Source organism: Panulirus ornatus, chromosome 17, assembly GCF_036320965.1.
Source record: "Panulirus ornatus isolate Po-2019 chromosome 17, ASM3632096v1, whole genome shotgun sequence".
Taxonomy (NCBI): domain Eukaryota; kingdom Metazoa; phylum Arthropoda; class Malacostraca; order Decapoda; family Palinuridae; genus Panulirus; species Panulirus ornatus.
In genome coordinates, this window is record NC_092240.1 from 50426162 (window position 1) to 50442850 (window position 16689).

The following is a 16689-nucleotide window of genomic DNA, read 5'->3' on the forward strand; positions in this document are numbered from 1 at the left end:
TTTTTGCAAAAGTCTATATCTATTACTACATGTGAAATTAGAAAAGTCTCCTTAAGTAGCTTGTTAAACTGAGATTATTAAAACATTTGATAAACCTGACTACCCATCTTAACTTCTCTTTTCTAAGTTAGGTAAATTTAAGTCATTTTAGTCAGCTCTCAGAGCATCTGTTCTCAGTTCTGTAATCATCTTGAAAGCTTGCCTCTGTACTCTCTCCATTCTATTTATGTAATTTTTAAGTAGGGTGACCGAAACTGAACACAATAATCAATCTGGAGATGCACCAATGCCCAGTAAGAGTGAGGATAATCAAACTTGTTTTAAATTTGACAGCCCTACCTATACACCCAAGAATTTTGTTTGCCCTTTATTAATATTTCTGAGCACTACTTATTCGGCTTTAGATCATCATACATTAATTGGATCCAAGTATTTTTCCTCATTTACTTTTTATAGCTCTAAAGAATTTATACTGTAGCTACCTAACAATATGCAAAACTTTGCACTTATTGATACCATAAATCTGTTTGCCACATGCTAAGTAAGAAAAACAAAGTTATGATTGGTTTCCCATTGGATGAGAAAGAATGAGAAAGGTGTGTCATCCAAAAAACACATTTGAACAACAGGGTTAACATTACACTTATAAGAAACTTACCTGGCCTACATTTCAATTTGTCATAAGGGTCTGGGCCAGTAGCATACAGAGAGTGCATGGAGTTGAAAGAACGTGAAGATAAGCAGGTACTTGCCCCCTCAACAATATCTCGTGATTCTTCTGCAAGGGCTGTGAATACCAAAACTTATTGAATTAATAAAATTTCAAAAATGTAAAGAAGAATTTGACAATGTATGTAAAAGTTCAAAGCAAATTCTTAACCACAGGCATATTTTGAAACATCCATGTCACACTGCAATTAATCTACTTAAGATCTGTCTTTTGAGAGCAATAGCCTAAATTCATATGCATTCACATAGGGCCCTGTTAAAAACAACTTTAGATTTCTATAACAATGATTCCCAACTATGACAGTGAGGTTAAAGTGGCTACTGATAAAATTAATATGGACCACTATTCCTGTCTTGACAAGAAAAGAGCATCTATGATGTGAAAATCTTTTTGACTGTAACTCACTCTAACAACACTTCAGGATATTAGAGGTTCCAAGTGTCTTCACGTTAAAAAACACCTTATTCCCTTATTCATAACAATCAATAATTAGAACACATGGTAGGATCATCTGCTCCACCTCTTTAGATACCAGTCATAGACTGGAGTTTACGTACTGGGGGAAGTTTCCAAAAATTCAATCAGATGTTTTTCCCACTAGCTGTCCTCAGTGCTACTTTGCATATTTTCCTTTCTGAGCTACATTTGCACCCATCTCACAGACATAAAAACCTGCTCAGTTTTCACTTGAAGAGTTCCACAGAATGATCTAAAACATTTAATTTCCAACACATCCACCCTCCTCCATACAACCCTATCTATAACCCATGCCTTGCAACCATATAATATTGTCAGAATTACCAATCCTTCAAACATACCCATATCTGCTCTCCAAGATAACGCTCTCTCTTTCCACACATTCTTCATCACCCCCAGAACCTTTGCCCCTCCCCCACCCTATGACTCATTTCCACTTCTGTGTTTCCATTCGCTGATAGGTCCACTATCAGATAGTGAAAACACTTCACTTCCTCCAATTTTTCTCCATTCAAACTTGCATCCAAACTAACTTGTCCCTCAACCCTGCTGAATAACTTTGCTCTTCTTCACATTTACTCTCAACTCTCTCCTTTCACACACTTTTCCAAACTCAATCACCAACTTTGGCAGTTTCTTACTCAAATCAGCAACCAGCACTGTATCGTCAGTGAACTACAACTGACTTGCTTCTCAAGCCCTCTCATCCCCAAAAGACTATATCCTTGCCCCTCCTTAACCATCTCATCCATAACCAAATCAATCAATCATAGTGACATCACACACCTCTGCTGTGGACCGACCCTCACTGGGAACCAATCACTTTCCTCTCTTTCTACCTGTACACATGCCTAACACCCCTGATAAGAACTTCTTACTGCTTCTAGTGGCTTACCTCCCATGCCATATATTCTTAAGACCTTTCACAAAGCATCTCTATCAACCCTATCATATGCATTTTTCAGATCCATAAATGCCACATACAAATCCATCTGTTTTTTTAAGAATTTCTCACACATATTCTTCAAAGTAAACACCCGTTCCATACATATCTTCCTGCTTCTGAAACCACAATGCTCCTTCCCAGTCTGATCCTCAGTACATGCCTCTCAATCAATACCCTCCCATACAATTTACCTGGTATATTCAACAAACTTATGCCTCTGTAACTTGAACATCCACCTTTATCCCCTTTGTCTTTATAAAGTGGCACTTTACATACATTCTGCTAATCTTCAGGCACTTCACCATGATCCATACATATGGTGAATATCCTTACCAACCAATCAAAAATGTTCTCAATGAAAATCATTATAATGTCTGATATGGATAATTGTCTGCCCAAACAGAGTATACTACTTGGAGAAGATGCTGGGAGAAAATAGGGTCCTCTGATCTGTCTGACAGAGACCCTTAACACTAGCTCAAAACAGGGAAAGTACTGAAGGCATCTAGCCTGCTTCATGAGCACTGCAAGAACTCTACAGAAGGGACCCAGTCTAGCTGTGACAGACCAGGTATGATTCCAATCAACCTATGTGCAAGCCTTCCATCCACTGAGGGAATACATTAAGCACTGACCTTACTAACTCATACAAGGAAACTTTCTGTGCTCCTGGGTGGAGCACAGGTTCATGCTGTCTCCAGTTGATGCACTGGAACAGGTTGTACCCAAACATTTTATGCATTAACACATATCATCTCCTAACTACTAATGCAAGCTGGTGACATCAATCCCAACCCTGGTAGACAGATTCCCCCCCCAACAAATTTGACGCTGACAAAACATTAATACACACTGAAATAACCCAACAATCACTAAACTACCAACTTTTCGACTCAGTCTTAAACATCAACCCACCACAAATACACTCATCAGAAACTACACTCCCCAAACAAACACAAATCATACTCTCCCACTTAAGTTTTGGACATCACTCATCCCTAAAACACTACTAACACTGTCTCAACATTTCCCAAGACCTTCCATGCCCACAATGCATCCACCATAAAGAAGGTAACAAACACTAATTTCTCAATGGCTCAGCACTCTGTACATAGACTCACACTCAACATCACAACATTTTATGACCTGTGGTCCCAACCGGAGGATGTGAACAGCTTCCCGAGTGCTGCAAGAGCCTCATCCATTAAGTACCGAATTAGCAAATATGCAATTTGACTTTTGTCAAACAAAATTTATTTTCACTCTGCTGGGATTCACACTATTGTTCTCTGGCATAACTACCATATGTCTGAGAAGAATAAACATTGATTTCACTTTTGACTGAATGTGGTGAAAAACACAACCAAAATCCTGTCTAATTACCAATACTAATGAAATAATACAGGAAATAATGTGAAAAATGACAGCTAAGAGAAATAAACAGGTACAAACAAAATTTTCTGATGAGGTATGACATGAGATAAGAGCAAAGTGGGGTGCTTGTGGTGTTATATCTAACAATGAAGAAAGTTGCCACAGTTGCTGTATGTAAATGATGCTCTGTTGTTAGTTAAATCAGAGACAGGCTGGAAAAGATGGTGGGCTGTTTCAATGATGTATGCAGGGGGGGAATGATGAAAATTAATAAGATACTGGGTTTTGAAAAGATCTGAGATCAGATATTACAGTTTGCATCTATGAGAAATGAGAGTTGTGAATGACTTTCGATAATCGGTAGTAAAGTTTAATAAGCATGGTAGTGGAAAACTTGGAGTTAAATGTAGTCATCCAAATGAGAAAAATTGTAGGTGCACTAAATGCTCTGGAAAATGGCAAAATTAAAGTGTAGAATGTGCATGAAACATGGATAACAGAGTACTTGCTCCAATAATGATGCAGGGATGTGAAACCTAAGTGTTTACACATTAGGTTAGGATAAAAGTAGGAACAAAAAAGATGGATAATGTGCAAAGTATAGCTGGAACAACAAGGGTAGACAAACTAGAGAGTGAAACTGTAAGAAGGCTATGTAGTGTAAAGAAATCCTTACATCAGACAATTGCATGGACAAAATCATTTCAAGGTGGTATGGGAAAGTGGAACATATGGCAGATGACAGGTTAGTTAAGAAGATATATGGCAGCACAGCAGAAGGTACAGGGAGAAGAGGAGGACTACGGAAGAGGCAGAAAGATCCACATTAGAAACTTAATTAGGATCAACGATATTTCAGATGAAAGGAATAATTGGGGATCAGTGCAACAGATGCAGGTGATGTATGGAAATGGTGTGAATGGAGATGCTAATCTTACTTGATGCATCAATTATGTTTAAAACATAATTGATGCATCAAGTGAAAACTTCAGAGGCACTTTGTTCATGTGGACATTCAAGTTTCACTATAATGCACTAGGGCATCCAAGAGTGATTTCAGAGCCATGCATACCTGATTCACCCTAATGAACTGGGAAGAGGGTAATGATGATCAACAGATAAGACATAAGTAGTTCAAATGATGGTGGAAAAATAGCAAACACAACATAAAACAGGCTTACCTTCTTTCTTGTCATCTACACATTCTACATTGATTGCACAAGCATTCAATTCTTGATTTTCTTCTAAAGGTCCCTCACCAGTTTCTCCACTTAAGGTTCTCATTGCCAGTTGCTGTCAATTAATCATCAGCTTTAGAACTAGATGTGTTCAGTAATATGAATACAGTATTACTGTGACATCGTACATTTGTATACCAAATATTTGTCATATTCTAAGGCACATTAGATATACAAATATCCCTGGATAGCTTTGTGTTTGCAACATGTACAAACATCAGCTGTTTTAACTTTATAACACATACAGCATTTTGTGATAACAGGTGCATTTTACAAAAGAAAAGAGTCATCTTTAGAGCAGAAGAAATAATTTGCTTCCTGAGCAACTCTGTCTTGTTAAATGTCTTTGTGTGCCCATCATGAGACAGATGAAACATCTGTCTCTGAAATGGGCAGCGACCATCTGTCTAGAGCATCAAAAGCTCGCTTTGCACATGTACTATGGACTCTCTGCTTTGGTAAGTAGTACGTAATTCAGAGTTCACTCTGAATGAGGCTAGAAATCAAACCAATGGTCACAAAAGGGAAGGAAGAAGATATGCCAAATGTGAGTTGCTCAGACAAGAAAACATCCACTTCTGGATCAAAGCAGGTGTTCTGCGACTCAGCATTCGGTCCTGATGAATGCCCACATGCAGCAACAAATTGGTACAGGAAAGGAGCTGATGTGATTAGAGCAAGCCTTATAATAACAAATACTACAAACAACAGGCCCAAATCATATATATATTGCAAAGAACAACAAGGTATACTATACATGATATCCTTAATGTATTCTGAATAAACCCATACGGAAAAAGCATAATTTCTGTGGCATTTCGAAGCCTCTGATAGTGATCACAGCACTGTCCAACTCACTCCAAAGGCAAAAGTCTATATAATAAGTGGTGTGGGTGAATAATATCCAGCTTAACAGATTAAAGCACCTTTGGAAACATATACAAACTGAAAAAGAAATGTTTTCTAGGTTTCCCTCACTGAACACATTCAAATATCATACAGTTAATTCTTACCACAGATAAAGCAATTTATGAGAAGCTAGCCTATTCTTTCAGTTTAATCATCTAAAGAGATCAATGAAATAATAACCAATACATTCAATATGCACCAGAGAAAGTGAAATGATTTAATCTGATTTTCCTACAACAGAATGAGCTGACTAAGTACCTATATATTAGCTGTATTAACGAATGAAGCATACCTTCAATTACAGTGCAGTATGTAACCAGTTAATACTCCACTACACTTGAATAACTGCAACAAGACCTGCATGTAATAATGTAAGCATTATCTTATTAAGAATAGTATATCCACAGAATTCCTTTAATATTCCTAGTTTTGTATTTCTAAAACATAATAAAATCACAAAAAACATACTGTATCTTATGATCAAGTGTACAAAATAATTGCTACAATGTCCATCAGTGGAAAATTATTATCCTAAATGTTTCAGTTTGATTGAGGTCAAGTCCATTATCTATCTCACCCAAAATATAGGTGTAAGAGACCAATCAGAATGGTGTTCAATGGAACACTTTTGATGTCAGCATTGTGGCTCAGTTAATGAGATTGAAATAAGAATAGGTGGAAATATTGTTCAGAAAATATCAAACATCTGTATCATGTTCTATGGCCAAAGGTGTAATTTCTTCAGGTTATGAGCCACGCTTAGTTCCAGATCAAACCCTATCGTACGGGGCCTAACTGAAACAAAATCTAGACTACAGTTATGGATTTTAGGAGCTGAAAAACAACAGTATTAAGTTCCCTAAGTTTCTGATTTAAACTTTTCCTGTTATGACAAAGGATAAGTCGCAGAATAAGTGTGCCTGTGCCTCCCAGTGAAGGAAGATGAACAGATAGATGAACAATGGATGAACAGATTGTCACTGTGAATTACTGTAAACCCTGACCAAAAATTTCCCCAACTTAATTCTCAATAATGAAAAATACCCAAAACAGCTTACCTTCTATTTACCACACTCTACCATGATGTAAATCAGACTCTCTGATTTAACAACTGTTGCCGTTTCACTGTTAAATCAGTCAATTCAATGATACTGAGGATACTGATGATGAGGGTTTGAGGTAGGTGGTTGTGGAGTGAGATGGGGGTACAGTGAACAGTTCATATACACTTAAAAGGCAAGTTTATCCATTTCAGTATGTGACATCTATGTTTGTTGATGCATTTGGCCATTACACTACATATCTTAATGTTTTCAAGTAAGATAGATCTCCTTTATATGACACATTAAGAACATGAAACCTTGGTGTTCCTTAAATGGTTTTGTCAGTGACAGAAATAAGAAATAAACTTAATGTAATTTTGCTTTGATATCAAAAATGCCATCATAACTAAAAAAAAAAAATACAATATATTTGAATATCTTAATACTAATGGAAAACAGCATTAAAAAATCTTCAAATCCTCCGCTAATATGTGGACTTGGCGTCTTCCTATGACCTTGTACCCTAACTTTCAAATACTAGTGCCACAAAATGTCATCTTGGGGGCCTCCTATGATCATGCACACTAATGTGGCTAAAACTACATGAATTACAGTGTAATAGGCAATTACACAGTGAATCCCTGTTCTAAATGACTTTGATGTATTGAAATTTAGCTTTTAAGAGACCCTTAGACCCCATTGGACTTAGTCTGGGATATAACAAAAAAGTTGTGTGAAAGTCCATATCACAAATCTAGTCCAGTGAGGGTAGGAACAACTGGACTGAGAATAGGATGTAATCAAACAGTCCAGGATGCTCAGCTTCAAACAGGGATGCTGAGTATCATGAGGATATGAGACAGCCCGTTGGTACACCACCTCAGGGAACATTTTTCTCCATTTCACTCACATAAACATTCTCCTTGAACACATATCCTTACACTACTTCAGAATACATAAATAGAGCAATACTACTTTCTGTGAATCTATACCAACATGGAAATTGTGAGTAGAAATTTCACGATAAAACAAGACCTAGTGTAGTCACTAACTGCCAGTTTGAGATGTGAGCTTGATCGGGACATAAACAAACTTGGTAGCCATATTCCAAGGCAACTACAGTATTTACAGAAGTAGTATATGATGCATGTGCTAATAGGTCCAGTAACTTTACTTAAGCAATGCCAAAAAGCTGAAAATAATTGAGTGTTATGAATGTGGGACACATAACTAGCACCTTAAGCAAGCCCAGTTTCTGAACAGGTAATTAAGTTGATTCCACAATAATTCTGGAGGTATTTCCTTCTGACTCAAGAGTAGTCTTGCTACTCTCTGAATACCCCCAGCTTTGGGAGTGGGGGGGTGTTACAACATAAATGATCAATGTTGGACCAAGGTACATATATATATATATATACCTAGGTATATAAATATATACAGTATATACTCTTTTATCATATTTAGTCGCTGTCTCCCACGTTAAAGAAGTAGTGCAAGGAAACAGATGAAAGAATGGCCCAACCCACCCAAATACACATGTATATACATAAACACCCATCCACACACACATATACATACCTATACATTTCAATGTATACATACATACATATACATATATACACATGTACATATTCATACTTGCTGCCTTTATCCATTCCATCACCACCTTGCCACACATGAAAAACAGCAACCCCCCCACGTGCACAAGGTAAGCTTGGAAAAGACAACAAAGGCCAGATTCGTTCACACTCAGTCTCTAGCTGTCATATGTAATGCACCAAAACCACAGCTCCCTTTCCACATCCAGGCCCCACAAAACTTTTCATAGTTTACCCCAGACGCTTCACATGCCCTGGCTCAATACACTGGTAGCAAGTCGACCCCAGAATACCACATCATTCCAATTCACTCTATTCCTTGCACACCTTTCATCCTCCTGTATGTTCAGGCCCCGATCACTCAAAATCTTTTTCACTCCATCCTTCCACCTCCAATTTGGTCTTCTACTTCTCAAAGACGAATTTGTAATGTTCCTGGGGAAATATTTGGGATCTACCAGAATTTAACCTTTAAGAAACTGCCTTTCCACCCTATTAGTCTGTTAGAATGGGGCTTCACTGGGCAGCTAAAAGTCATAAACCAGTTTTCTTTCAATATCTTACCTTATAATCAACCAGTTTCTTGGGTAATGCCTGATTAAAATTATTGAAGTGGTAACGAAAACCAGTTTTAGGTGACTCTGGGGTGTTTGTGGGTAGTGTAGAAGGTTCAGTTGAAGAGTCTGACTGCATAAGTTCCTCTAAAGTGGGTCGAAGTTCACGCAGGTTTTCTAATTTAAAAGTTTCCTGCACAGAAGTAAAATTAAAAAATCAGTACAACGGAAGGCAATGAACATATATTCACTATTATGAAGATTCTATGATTTATGGTCTAAAGTGTATAAAAAAAATATAAAAAGTCCATTCTTTTTTCATAAATGTTAACCATTTTCTGCACTAGTGCAGTACTGTATTACTTTTAAGATACAGGTTGATGGAATCCCAAATGCAATTACTCTCAACATATCAATCCTTTTTTAATTTGTTCATTATTTCCTGCGTTAAAGAGGTACTGCCAGGATGAAAAAACAATTATTTGCTCATATCCACTCATTAGCTTTTCATGTATAATACACCAAAACCAGAGCCTCCCTATCCACACTCTAGCCTCACAGACCTTTCTGTGGTTTCCCTTGACCACTTCATATTTCCTGGTTCAGTCCAATTACACCATGATGCCCTTTGTGCTCTACATCACACTAATTTGCTCTATCCCATGCAAGCCTCACACCCTCCAGCATGTTCAGGCCCCGATAACTTCAGGCACATTTCAGTCCTAAGTAAACCATTAAATTTTGCTAGAGACAGTGGCTAAACAAGGGTAAGACAGGAAGATGGATTAAAGAATTTCTAGCTACCAGAAAGTTCAAAGTGGTTGCAAACTGACTCATGTTGAGAAGGAAGATATCCTATCTATGATGCCATATGGAGTGGCATTAGCCTCATTACTTTGTATAATAATGATGTCAGATGTCAACAATGAAAGAAAGCAAAGCGTAATGAGGAGTTTTGTTGATGACAACAGAGAAAGCTAAATGACTGTATCACAGACTGAGTAAAAGGAGATGGACAGACGTGAACCCAATAGAATTCAATGAAGCTAAATTTGAGTCCCCATAACTAAAGAGCTCCATTGCCACTTCTTAGCCTTTAGTGCCTCACTCTTAACAAACCAATGGCAGAAGGCAAGTCTAGTGCACTTTCTGCAGAAGCTCCAACCTAATGTTCCTAATGACTACTTCTATCGAAAGCTTCTAAGTACTACTTTTACCAAATGTTTCTCTCTAATGTTCCTGCCTAAATGTTCCTACCTACTACTTCTATCTACTGCTCCTACCATTTTGCCAAAAGGCAGGGCTAGCACACAGTGCTCAGCTCAGGAAAATCTAGAGGTATGAAGAATGAGCTGCACTAGTTAAGTGCTGTTGGGTGTTACATATGACAAGGAGAGATTGTATGTTTATGGACCGAATGCCAGTAGTCCACATGTTAGTGATGCAGAAAGAAAAGACAGCTACTTGAGTCACAAGAGTGCAACTTGACAACCACTACAGTGCTGACTCACTAAGCAGAGTCACTAACCCTCCTGATACTCAGGCACATAGTGCTGGTAAGTAATAACATACATGTGTGACATCATCTCTGAAAATGTACGAGGAAGTGGATAAAGTTTTCTATACAAAAAGCTAACACAATATCATGGCATATAATTTTCTACATATTCTTAAGCTCATTAGCTTGTTTCTTTATATCTAACTCATGGCAGGATATCAGTTATCACAAGTGCCACATTGTGTTCTGCATATGTAATATTAAAAATGTATGCAGAGTTGTAATTATTACAATCATTGCAGAAATAGTAAAAAAAATCAATTCTCCACACCATAATCCAGGGGACCAAGAGTCAAAAATATGCAGAATGCAAAATCTAAACACTGCTTGGTCCCAAGGATTGCAAATTCTTTAATTTTGACCTGTAAAAGAAGGGGAATGGAAGCACAATGAACAGCTTGTATGATAAAAGTCTTACAGATTTTTTCAAGCTCAGATAACACAAACAGTGGAAATAAATGATAAAGTGACAGCAAAGAGACACCATGCTTAAGATTAGCTGGATTTATTAAATATAAGATATACTGCAAGGATCAAATAAAGTATTCTGGAATATTCAATCCAACCAAATGCTGATCACTTGAGGCATTTATTCAAAGAACTAACAAAGCCTACCTTAATCATCTCCTTCATGGTAGGGGAACGATGGCTATCCTCAGGACTTGGTGGGAGCTGTAGAGGTGGAGTACTTGGAGGTTTCTCAGGAACAGGAGGTGTCTTTTCTGATGATGCATTAGAATTTCCTGACGCTACAGAGAATACAGAGAGGCGAGAAGAGATGTTGGATGATATCCCAGATAGCAGGTCATTTGATGTATGAAGGGCAGACCTCAACCTAGTCCGCAGAAATCCACCGCTAGTTTCATTTGCTGCTGAAGTCATAATGACAATCTGAAAGTGTTCAATATCATTCTCTCAGACTGATTCCTTGTATTTCACTGCCTAAAAAGAGGTATAGTTTCTCAATCTATAAAGTGTTCATCAATCAATGCTACCCTCCTATCTCCCTCTCAAAATATCAATACAGGTCGAATCTCTCTAATCTGATGCTCTATGGTCCGGGAACTTCCATGGTCTGGCAAGTTTTGAATCTGCCACCATTAGTTTCTGGATCTACCATCAAGGTGGTGTTGTTTGCGGTGCTAAGGTACCAAAATTTGTCTACATTGCAGCTGAGCTAATTAAGTCTTGTTAATTTCTCATAGCCTCAGAACAAGTGTATAATGCTGACTAATGTGCCCTGTATTGGCACTGTATTATGAGAGGATTATGAGAGGGAAAAGATGAGACAAAAGAAAGTATTTACGAATTTTGTAGAAGTGAAAAACCTGTCTTTAAAAGGTGCCTGGTAGTAGTTATTAGGAAAGACATGAAAGGGTAGAGACTTCCAAAGCTTCAAGGTGTGGGGAAACAAACACTTATCAACAAGACCCAGACCCACCCTTGAGTTGTCAATGGCCACACAGGAATCATGTGAAGTAGCAGCTTGACAAGTAATGCATGGTCTAGTTAGACATGATCGCACACAAGCAGCTAGCTCGCAGGAGCATATCACCAAAGTAATGCTTACAGAAAAGGGAAACTGAACCATCACTGAGGCGTAGGCAAGTGGGTCAAGTTTTCAAGTTGCCTAGAAGAGTTCATTAGTTGGACTGCTTTCAACTCACCTCTAATAAGTTAGGATGCAGAGCTAGAATCACTCCAGATGTGAGTAGTACTCCACACAAGGATGGGTCAATCCTTTATAAACAGAGCAACCATTCAGAGGAAAAGAAATTTCGACATCTAAACAGGACTCCTTGTTTCTTAGAGGAAGACTTAGCTACATCTGTAATAAGGGATTTCCAAGAATGAGTGGATGTTACACTAAATGTGTTCAACAAGTCACTGCAAGTGCAACTACAGACCCATCAAAAGAAAGAGAAACTTGTGACAAGTTTTTGCTCCTTTTTCATCTCTTGTCCTATCACTAAAAACTAAACATTCCCCAATTATTCTATCTCCTTCCCCTTCAACTGTTTCACTCAGGGCCAAAACATCCATGTTTCTCACATCAAATGCAGCAATTGTTTATACCCTCTTTTCATCCTGATTATAGGCACACTCAGAAACCAGTGAATGCTTAGAGATGGCACATGATTGACTCCATTCCTGTCTACAAGAATGGGCACAATATCCAACCATTACCATCAACTGGTGCCTATGGCAATCATTCACTTTTCAAATAATATAAAAAGAGGCTTCTTCTTCTCATTCTTCTTTGGAAAGGAATTCAGTAACAGAAGGAGGCAGGATTTTAATTGCCTTCTATGACAAGCTGGAGACATGAGTGGTATTCTCTCTTCCCTAAGCCTGGGGAATCTTTCCAACCTCACAGAAGTAGGATATGGGAAACAGACATGAAAAATCATATTCATGGTAACTATCAGCTGCTGGGGGGGGGGGGGGGGGGGTGGGGGGTTGGAGATTCTCATAGGTTCTGATGATGTTCTACACGTGTTTCACCTAAGTTTTCCATGATACTCATCACCTTCAACACTTATTACCTAATCTGATATGGAATAAATCATATTCCAAATAATACACAGCAGCTTTTCCCAAAAAATTATCCTCCTTCCTTATTTCTCCTCTTTACATGTATATTAAGGCCAGGCCTCAAAGCAGGCATCTGTCTGTGACTCTGGCCTCCATCATAAGAATATAAATCTATTCTCTTAACACTAAATTCCCACTGCAAATCATAATCACTCACTCTAAAAAGGCTACTTTTAATTTGTACCTAACCTGGGGATTTGCTAAGGTGACAATGTAATGGAACATCCCTACAACCTTTGTGCCACAGAGATTTTTGACCCCCAGATTATAGCATTCCTAGCCAACATTTCCCGAAGAACATATCTCAAGCATATGTAATGTACACACGATACATGAAATTCCTGTGCAACATTCCCAGAAAACACTTAAGTCTTCCATGGCATCTCCCTCTGGGAATTTCATACCCACAGTGAATCAAAACTACTGACAATGGCAAACATATAAGTGGGTTAAGGCCAAAAAAGCTGAAGCTAAAGGCTTAAACTATTTAATCTGTTATCACATCACTGAGAATAGAATTGTTCACCAGTGACAATGTCCTCAATTACATTAGGATGGGTTAGGTTATCATCTCTATATTAGGTGTTACTACATCTCACAGGAGTGAGAGCATCCCTAGCTAGTCCTGCTTATGACACTAGTGATAAGACTGCAATAATATATTCCCCTTTAACTTCACCCACAACGTATTCTGAGATCTGCCTAAACGAAACCATTTTAAAAGAACCATCTTACAGGCAATGCAGGCCATTCTGTCCGCTTGGCCTTAAAGGGAACTGAATTATCAATATTCTTATATAACATTCAAGTAGCTAAAGCTGCTGCATCTCCACACACTATATAATCATTCCATGTCAAAGAGAAAATAGAGCAAGACTTGATCGTCTTCGTCTTCCTTGCTTTAACGAAGTGTTCGTCTTACCTGTTAATTCTGATGATCAAGTAGGAAATGTGAAGACTCCTAGTAGGGCGCTTCAAGAAGCTAACTTCAGGATTCTGCAGCATAAATGATCCTGGGCCTTTAGCTTTCTTCCCCCCCTTTAAAAAGGTGCCAAAATCCGGAAGTCCGAGCAACCTGAAGGCTCCAATCAACACTTTAACGACGCCCCTCGCGCAACTGTCTAACCCATCTTATCCAAAGTGGGATGGGCAGAGGGAATAAAATCGACCATATGCCTACCACCAGTTCAGCGACCACGAACACCCCCCCACCAACCAACTTGGTGAAGAAACAGCTGACTGCCAGCTGTGCAGACGGAGCAGGCGCGCCGTTTGTCCGCAGTGGCCAGCCAGCCAGCTGTCTGCATCGTCTGTTGTCGTCCTCCCACCCACCCCCGTCCTCCTGATAGCCAGGAACTTCAATAAGAATATTAAAATTCTTTACAAATTAATCTATTTAATACACTTATCTCTTGGAAGGTAAACCATCATTATAATCTTACTATAAAATAGACTATATTACCTAAAATAATTCTTTCTTCTTATACAGTACTTGTAAGCCTTATCTTACCTTCACCTTATCAAATCCTGTGAAATGAGGGGATCAACATAGTAATCGTACGGTTGGCATGTGCCAACGTTTTTCATGTTTTGAATATGAAAAGTAGGATGCATTTCTCTAATTAAAATACCTTAACCACTAAATTTGCCAGTTTTACGCTCCCTGTCTCATAACGCATTCCCCTTCTGAGAAAGCTCGTATATATACGCTTGGTACGAGTCGTGTTTACCATACGAACTTTTTCCAAGAGCGTTCTTCTGTCCGATTTGACTCACCAACATAATTAATCATCTAAAATTGAAGTCACTGGTATTCTATTTCTAATTCAATATCAAAGTCATATATACAGAAGTATAGAAAAATAAGATAAATGCCATAGAGATGTGTTATATGTCTTATATGCGACTTTTTCGAAGCCGTTCGAAGCCCTTAGCAAGGAACCGAACGGAAGTTTTATCAGTGATACAATCATACTCGCCCAGTGTGGAGTGTACACAGCATTTCTCTCAGTTGTGATGCTTTAAAACGTGATATTGCACGGTGACATGGGTAAGTTTTCCTGCCGTTGGATTCATCAATTCAAACATGTGAAATAGGTTCACTTAGGATCCCAAAAAGTCTCAAGAAAGTGGTGAAAAAGATGACCATTAAGCCTTCTCCTGCGCTGACAGGTGTCAAGTCCAAGGCTCCGGGCTACAGCAAAGACCCCTAATTTTTTTTCTTTTTTTCTAGGCTTACAGGCAGCTGTAGAGGTCATCATTATCTTGCAAGTTACGTGTAGGGGGGACATAACTTCATACCATAATTGAGTTTAGATTCATGACTTTAAAAGCTGATGTTCCTTAACCTGTTGTTACCATAGGGTATTGCTGGTACTAGTGATATACGTGTCCCTCACAATTACATGGAATTTCATTTTATTCAGAATTCAAGATATTATTTATTCACATGAAAAATATCAGTGTAGGGACCTTTCATATGGCACAAATACTCATAAGAATCTCATTTTTTTTTTTTATAATGATGTATGATGGTGTCACACTTGCCCTGGAGTTTATCTCGCCCTAGGATGAATTTACTAATCCCTTTCTTATTCCCATTTTCCTAGTTTATTTATTATTATTTTTCATTGATATGATGTATTTGAATGTGCCTTAAGGTCCTGTTAACCAGTAATGACCATGGTTGTATTGAGTCAGGGCATCTAGTCTGTGGTCCATTCGCTCTCATAGGCACTCTCCGTATAAAACTTTGATACTTTGCTAAATTGGGGGAACTTTTGAACTAAGAAAAAGTACAGGATAGCTAAAATATGTTCTGTTCGTGTTAATCAGTAATACTTAAATTTTGATAAAACTAAAACAGTTAAGTATTCACATTGTATTGCAAAGGCTAACGTAGCAAATGAATTGCAGCGTATTTTATAGGTAGCTATTCATGTTGATGATTAGCAATTGCTTGTTATAGTTCACTTAAAATTTTGTACTTGCAAGCTATAAATTTTGAATTTTGACTATGTGTAGAAACGGCAATAGAATTGCATTATTTGCAAGATTATTTTCGGGAATGGTAATGAATGCTGAGTTTTGGTTTTGATATATGAAATTAGCATTGATTTATCACATTAAGTCCCAAAAGTTTTAAGGATTTGTAATTAATGGTGCATTATAAGACTACAACATCACAAAAATCTAGTAGTTAAACAGGTCCCAGATGTAGGCCAAACTCTCCCCGTTTTTCGACAAAAATTTACATGAACAAAGTGAACCTCATGATTTTTTCTTTGAATCAAGTCTAAACAAGCCAATATTTTATGCAGTTCTTGGCCATATATTGCTAATATTTTATATATGGGATTAAAGTTGCTTTTTTCCTGATCAGACTCATTAATAGTGAATTTCTAGTGATAGCTGGCTTATCTTATTGGGGGATGTAATGGTAAAAGTACTCCTTCAGTACCATGTCGTGACTACCTGTCAGTATTATTGTAGGGCAGTGTTTCTGAGGTGGACTGGATCATTGAATCCATCACAATACCCTATTATCACTACAAACAGAGGCATGACAATTTACTTTCAACCACTGCTATTGGGTAAAAAAGATTATATTGTAATCTGGGTTACTTTCATTTCCTTCTGTATTCATGTTTATATGAGGTCCAATCCT

General features: G+C 37.9%; 2 protein-coding genes across 9 annotated transcripts in view; one reads left to right on the forward strand and one right to left on the reverse strand.

Moving 5' to 3' along the window:
• Nucleotides 1–14340, reverse strand: part of LOC139754738 (uncharacterized protein KIAA0513) — a 49040-nt gene extending 34700 nt beyond the window's left edge. The window contains exons 1-5 of one of the 3 annotated variants that reach the window (XM_071672456.1): nucleotides 13945–14340; nucleotides 11043–11318; nucleotides 8880–9062; nucleotides 4709–4820; nucleotides 659–787 (exon numbers count right to left, since the gene is read on the reverse strand). In XM_071672456.1, coding sequence (XP_071528557.1) covers nucleotides 659–787; nucleotides 4709–4820; nucleotides 8880–9062; nucleotides 11043–11309 — 691 coding nt within the window. In that variant the 5' untranslated portion in view covers nucleotides 11310–11318; nucleotides 13945–14340. Of the gene's footprint in view, nucleotides 1–658; nucleotides 788–4708; nucleotides 4821–8879; nucleotides 9063–11042; nucleotides 11319–12094; nucleotides 12256–13944 lie in introns of those variants that run through there. The other 2 variants (XM_071672459.1, XM_071672457.1) reach the window with 2 other exon arrangements.
• A 594-nt stretch (nucleotides 14341–14934) lies between these two features.
• LOC139754741 (SH3 domain-containing kinase-binding protein 1-like) overlaps nucleotides 14935–16689 on the forward strand; it is a 270667-nt gene continuing 268912 nt past the window's right edge. For 5 of the 6 annotated variants that reach the window (XM_071672472.1, XM_071672474.1, XM_071672476.1 and 2 more), the window contains exon 1: nucleotides 14935–15072. In XM_071672472.1, the coding sequence (XP_071528573.1) occupies nucleotides 15069–15072 (4 nt within the window). In that variant the 5' untranslated portion in view covers nucleotides 14935–15068. The remainder of the gene's footprint in view (nucleotides 15073–16689) is intronic. The other variant, XM_071672473.1, reaches the window with a different exon arrangement.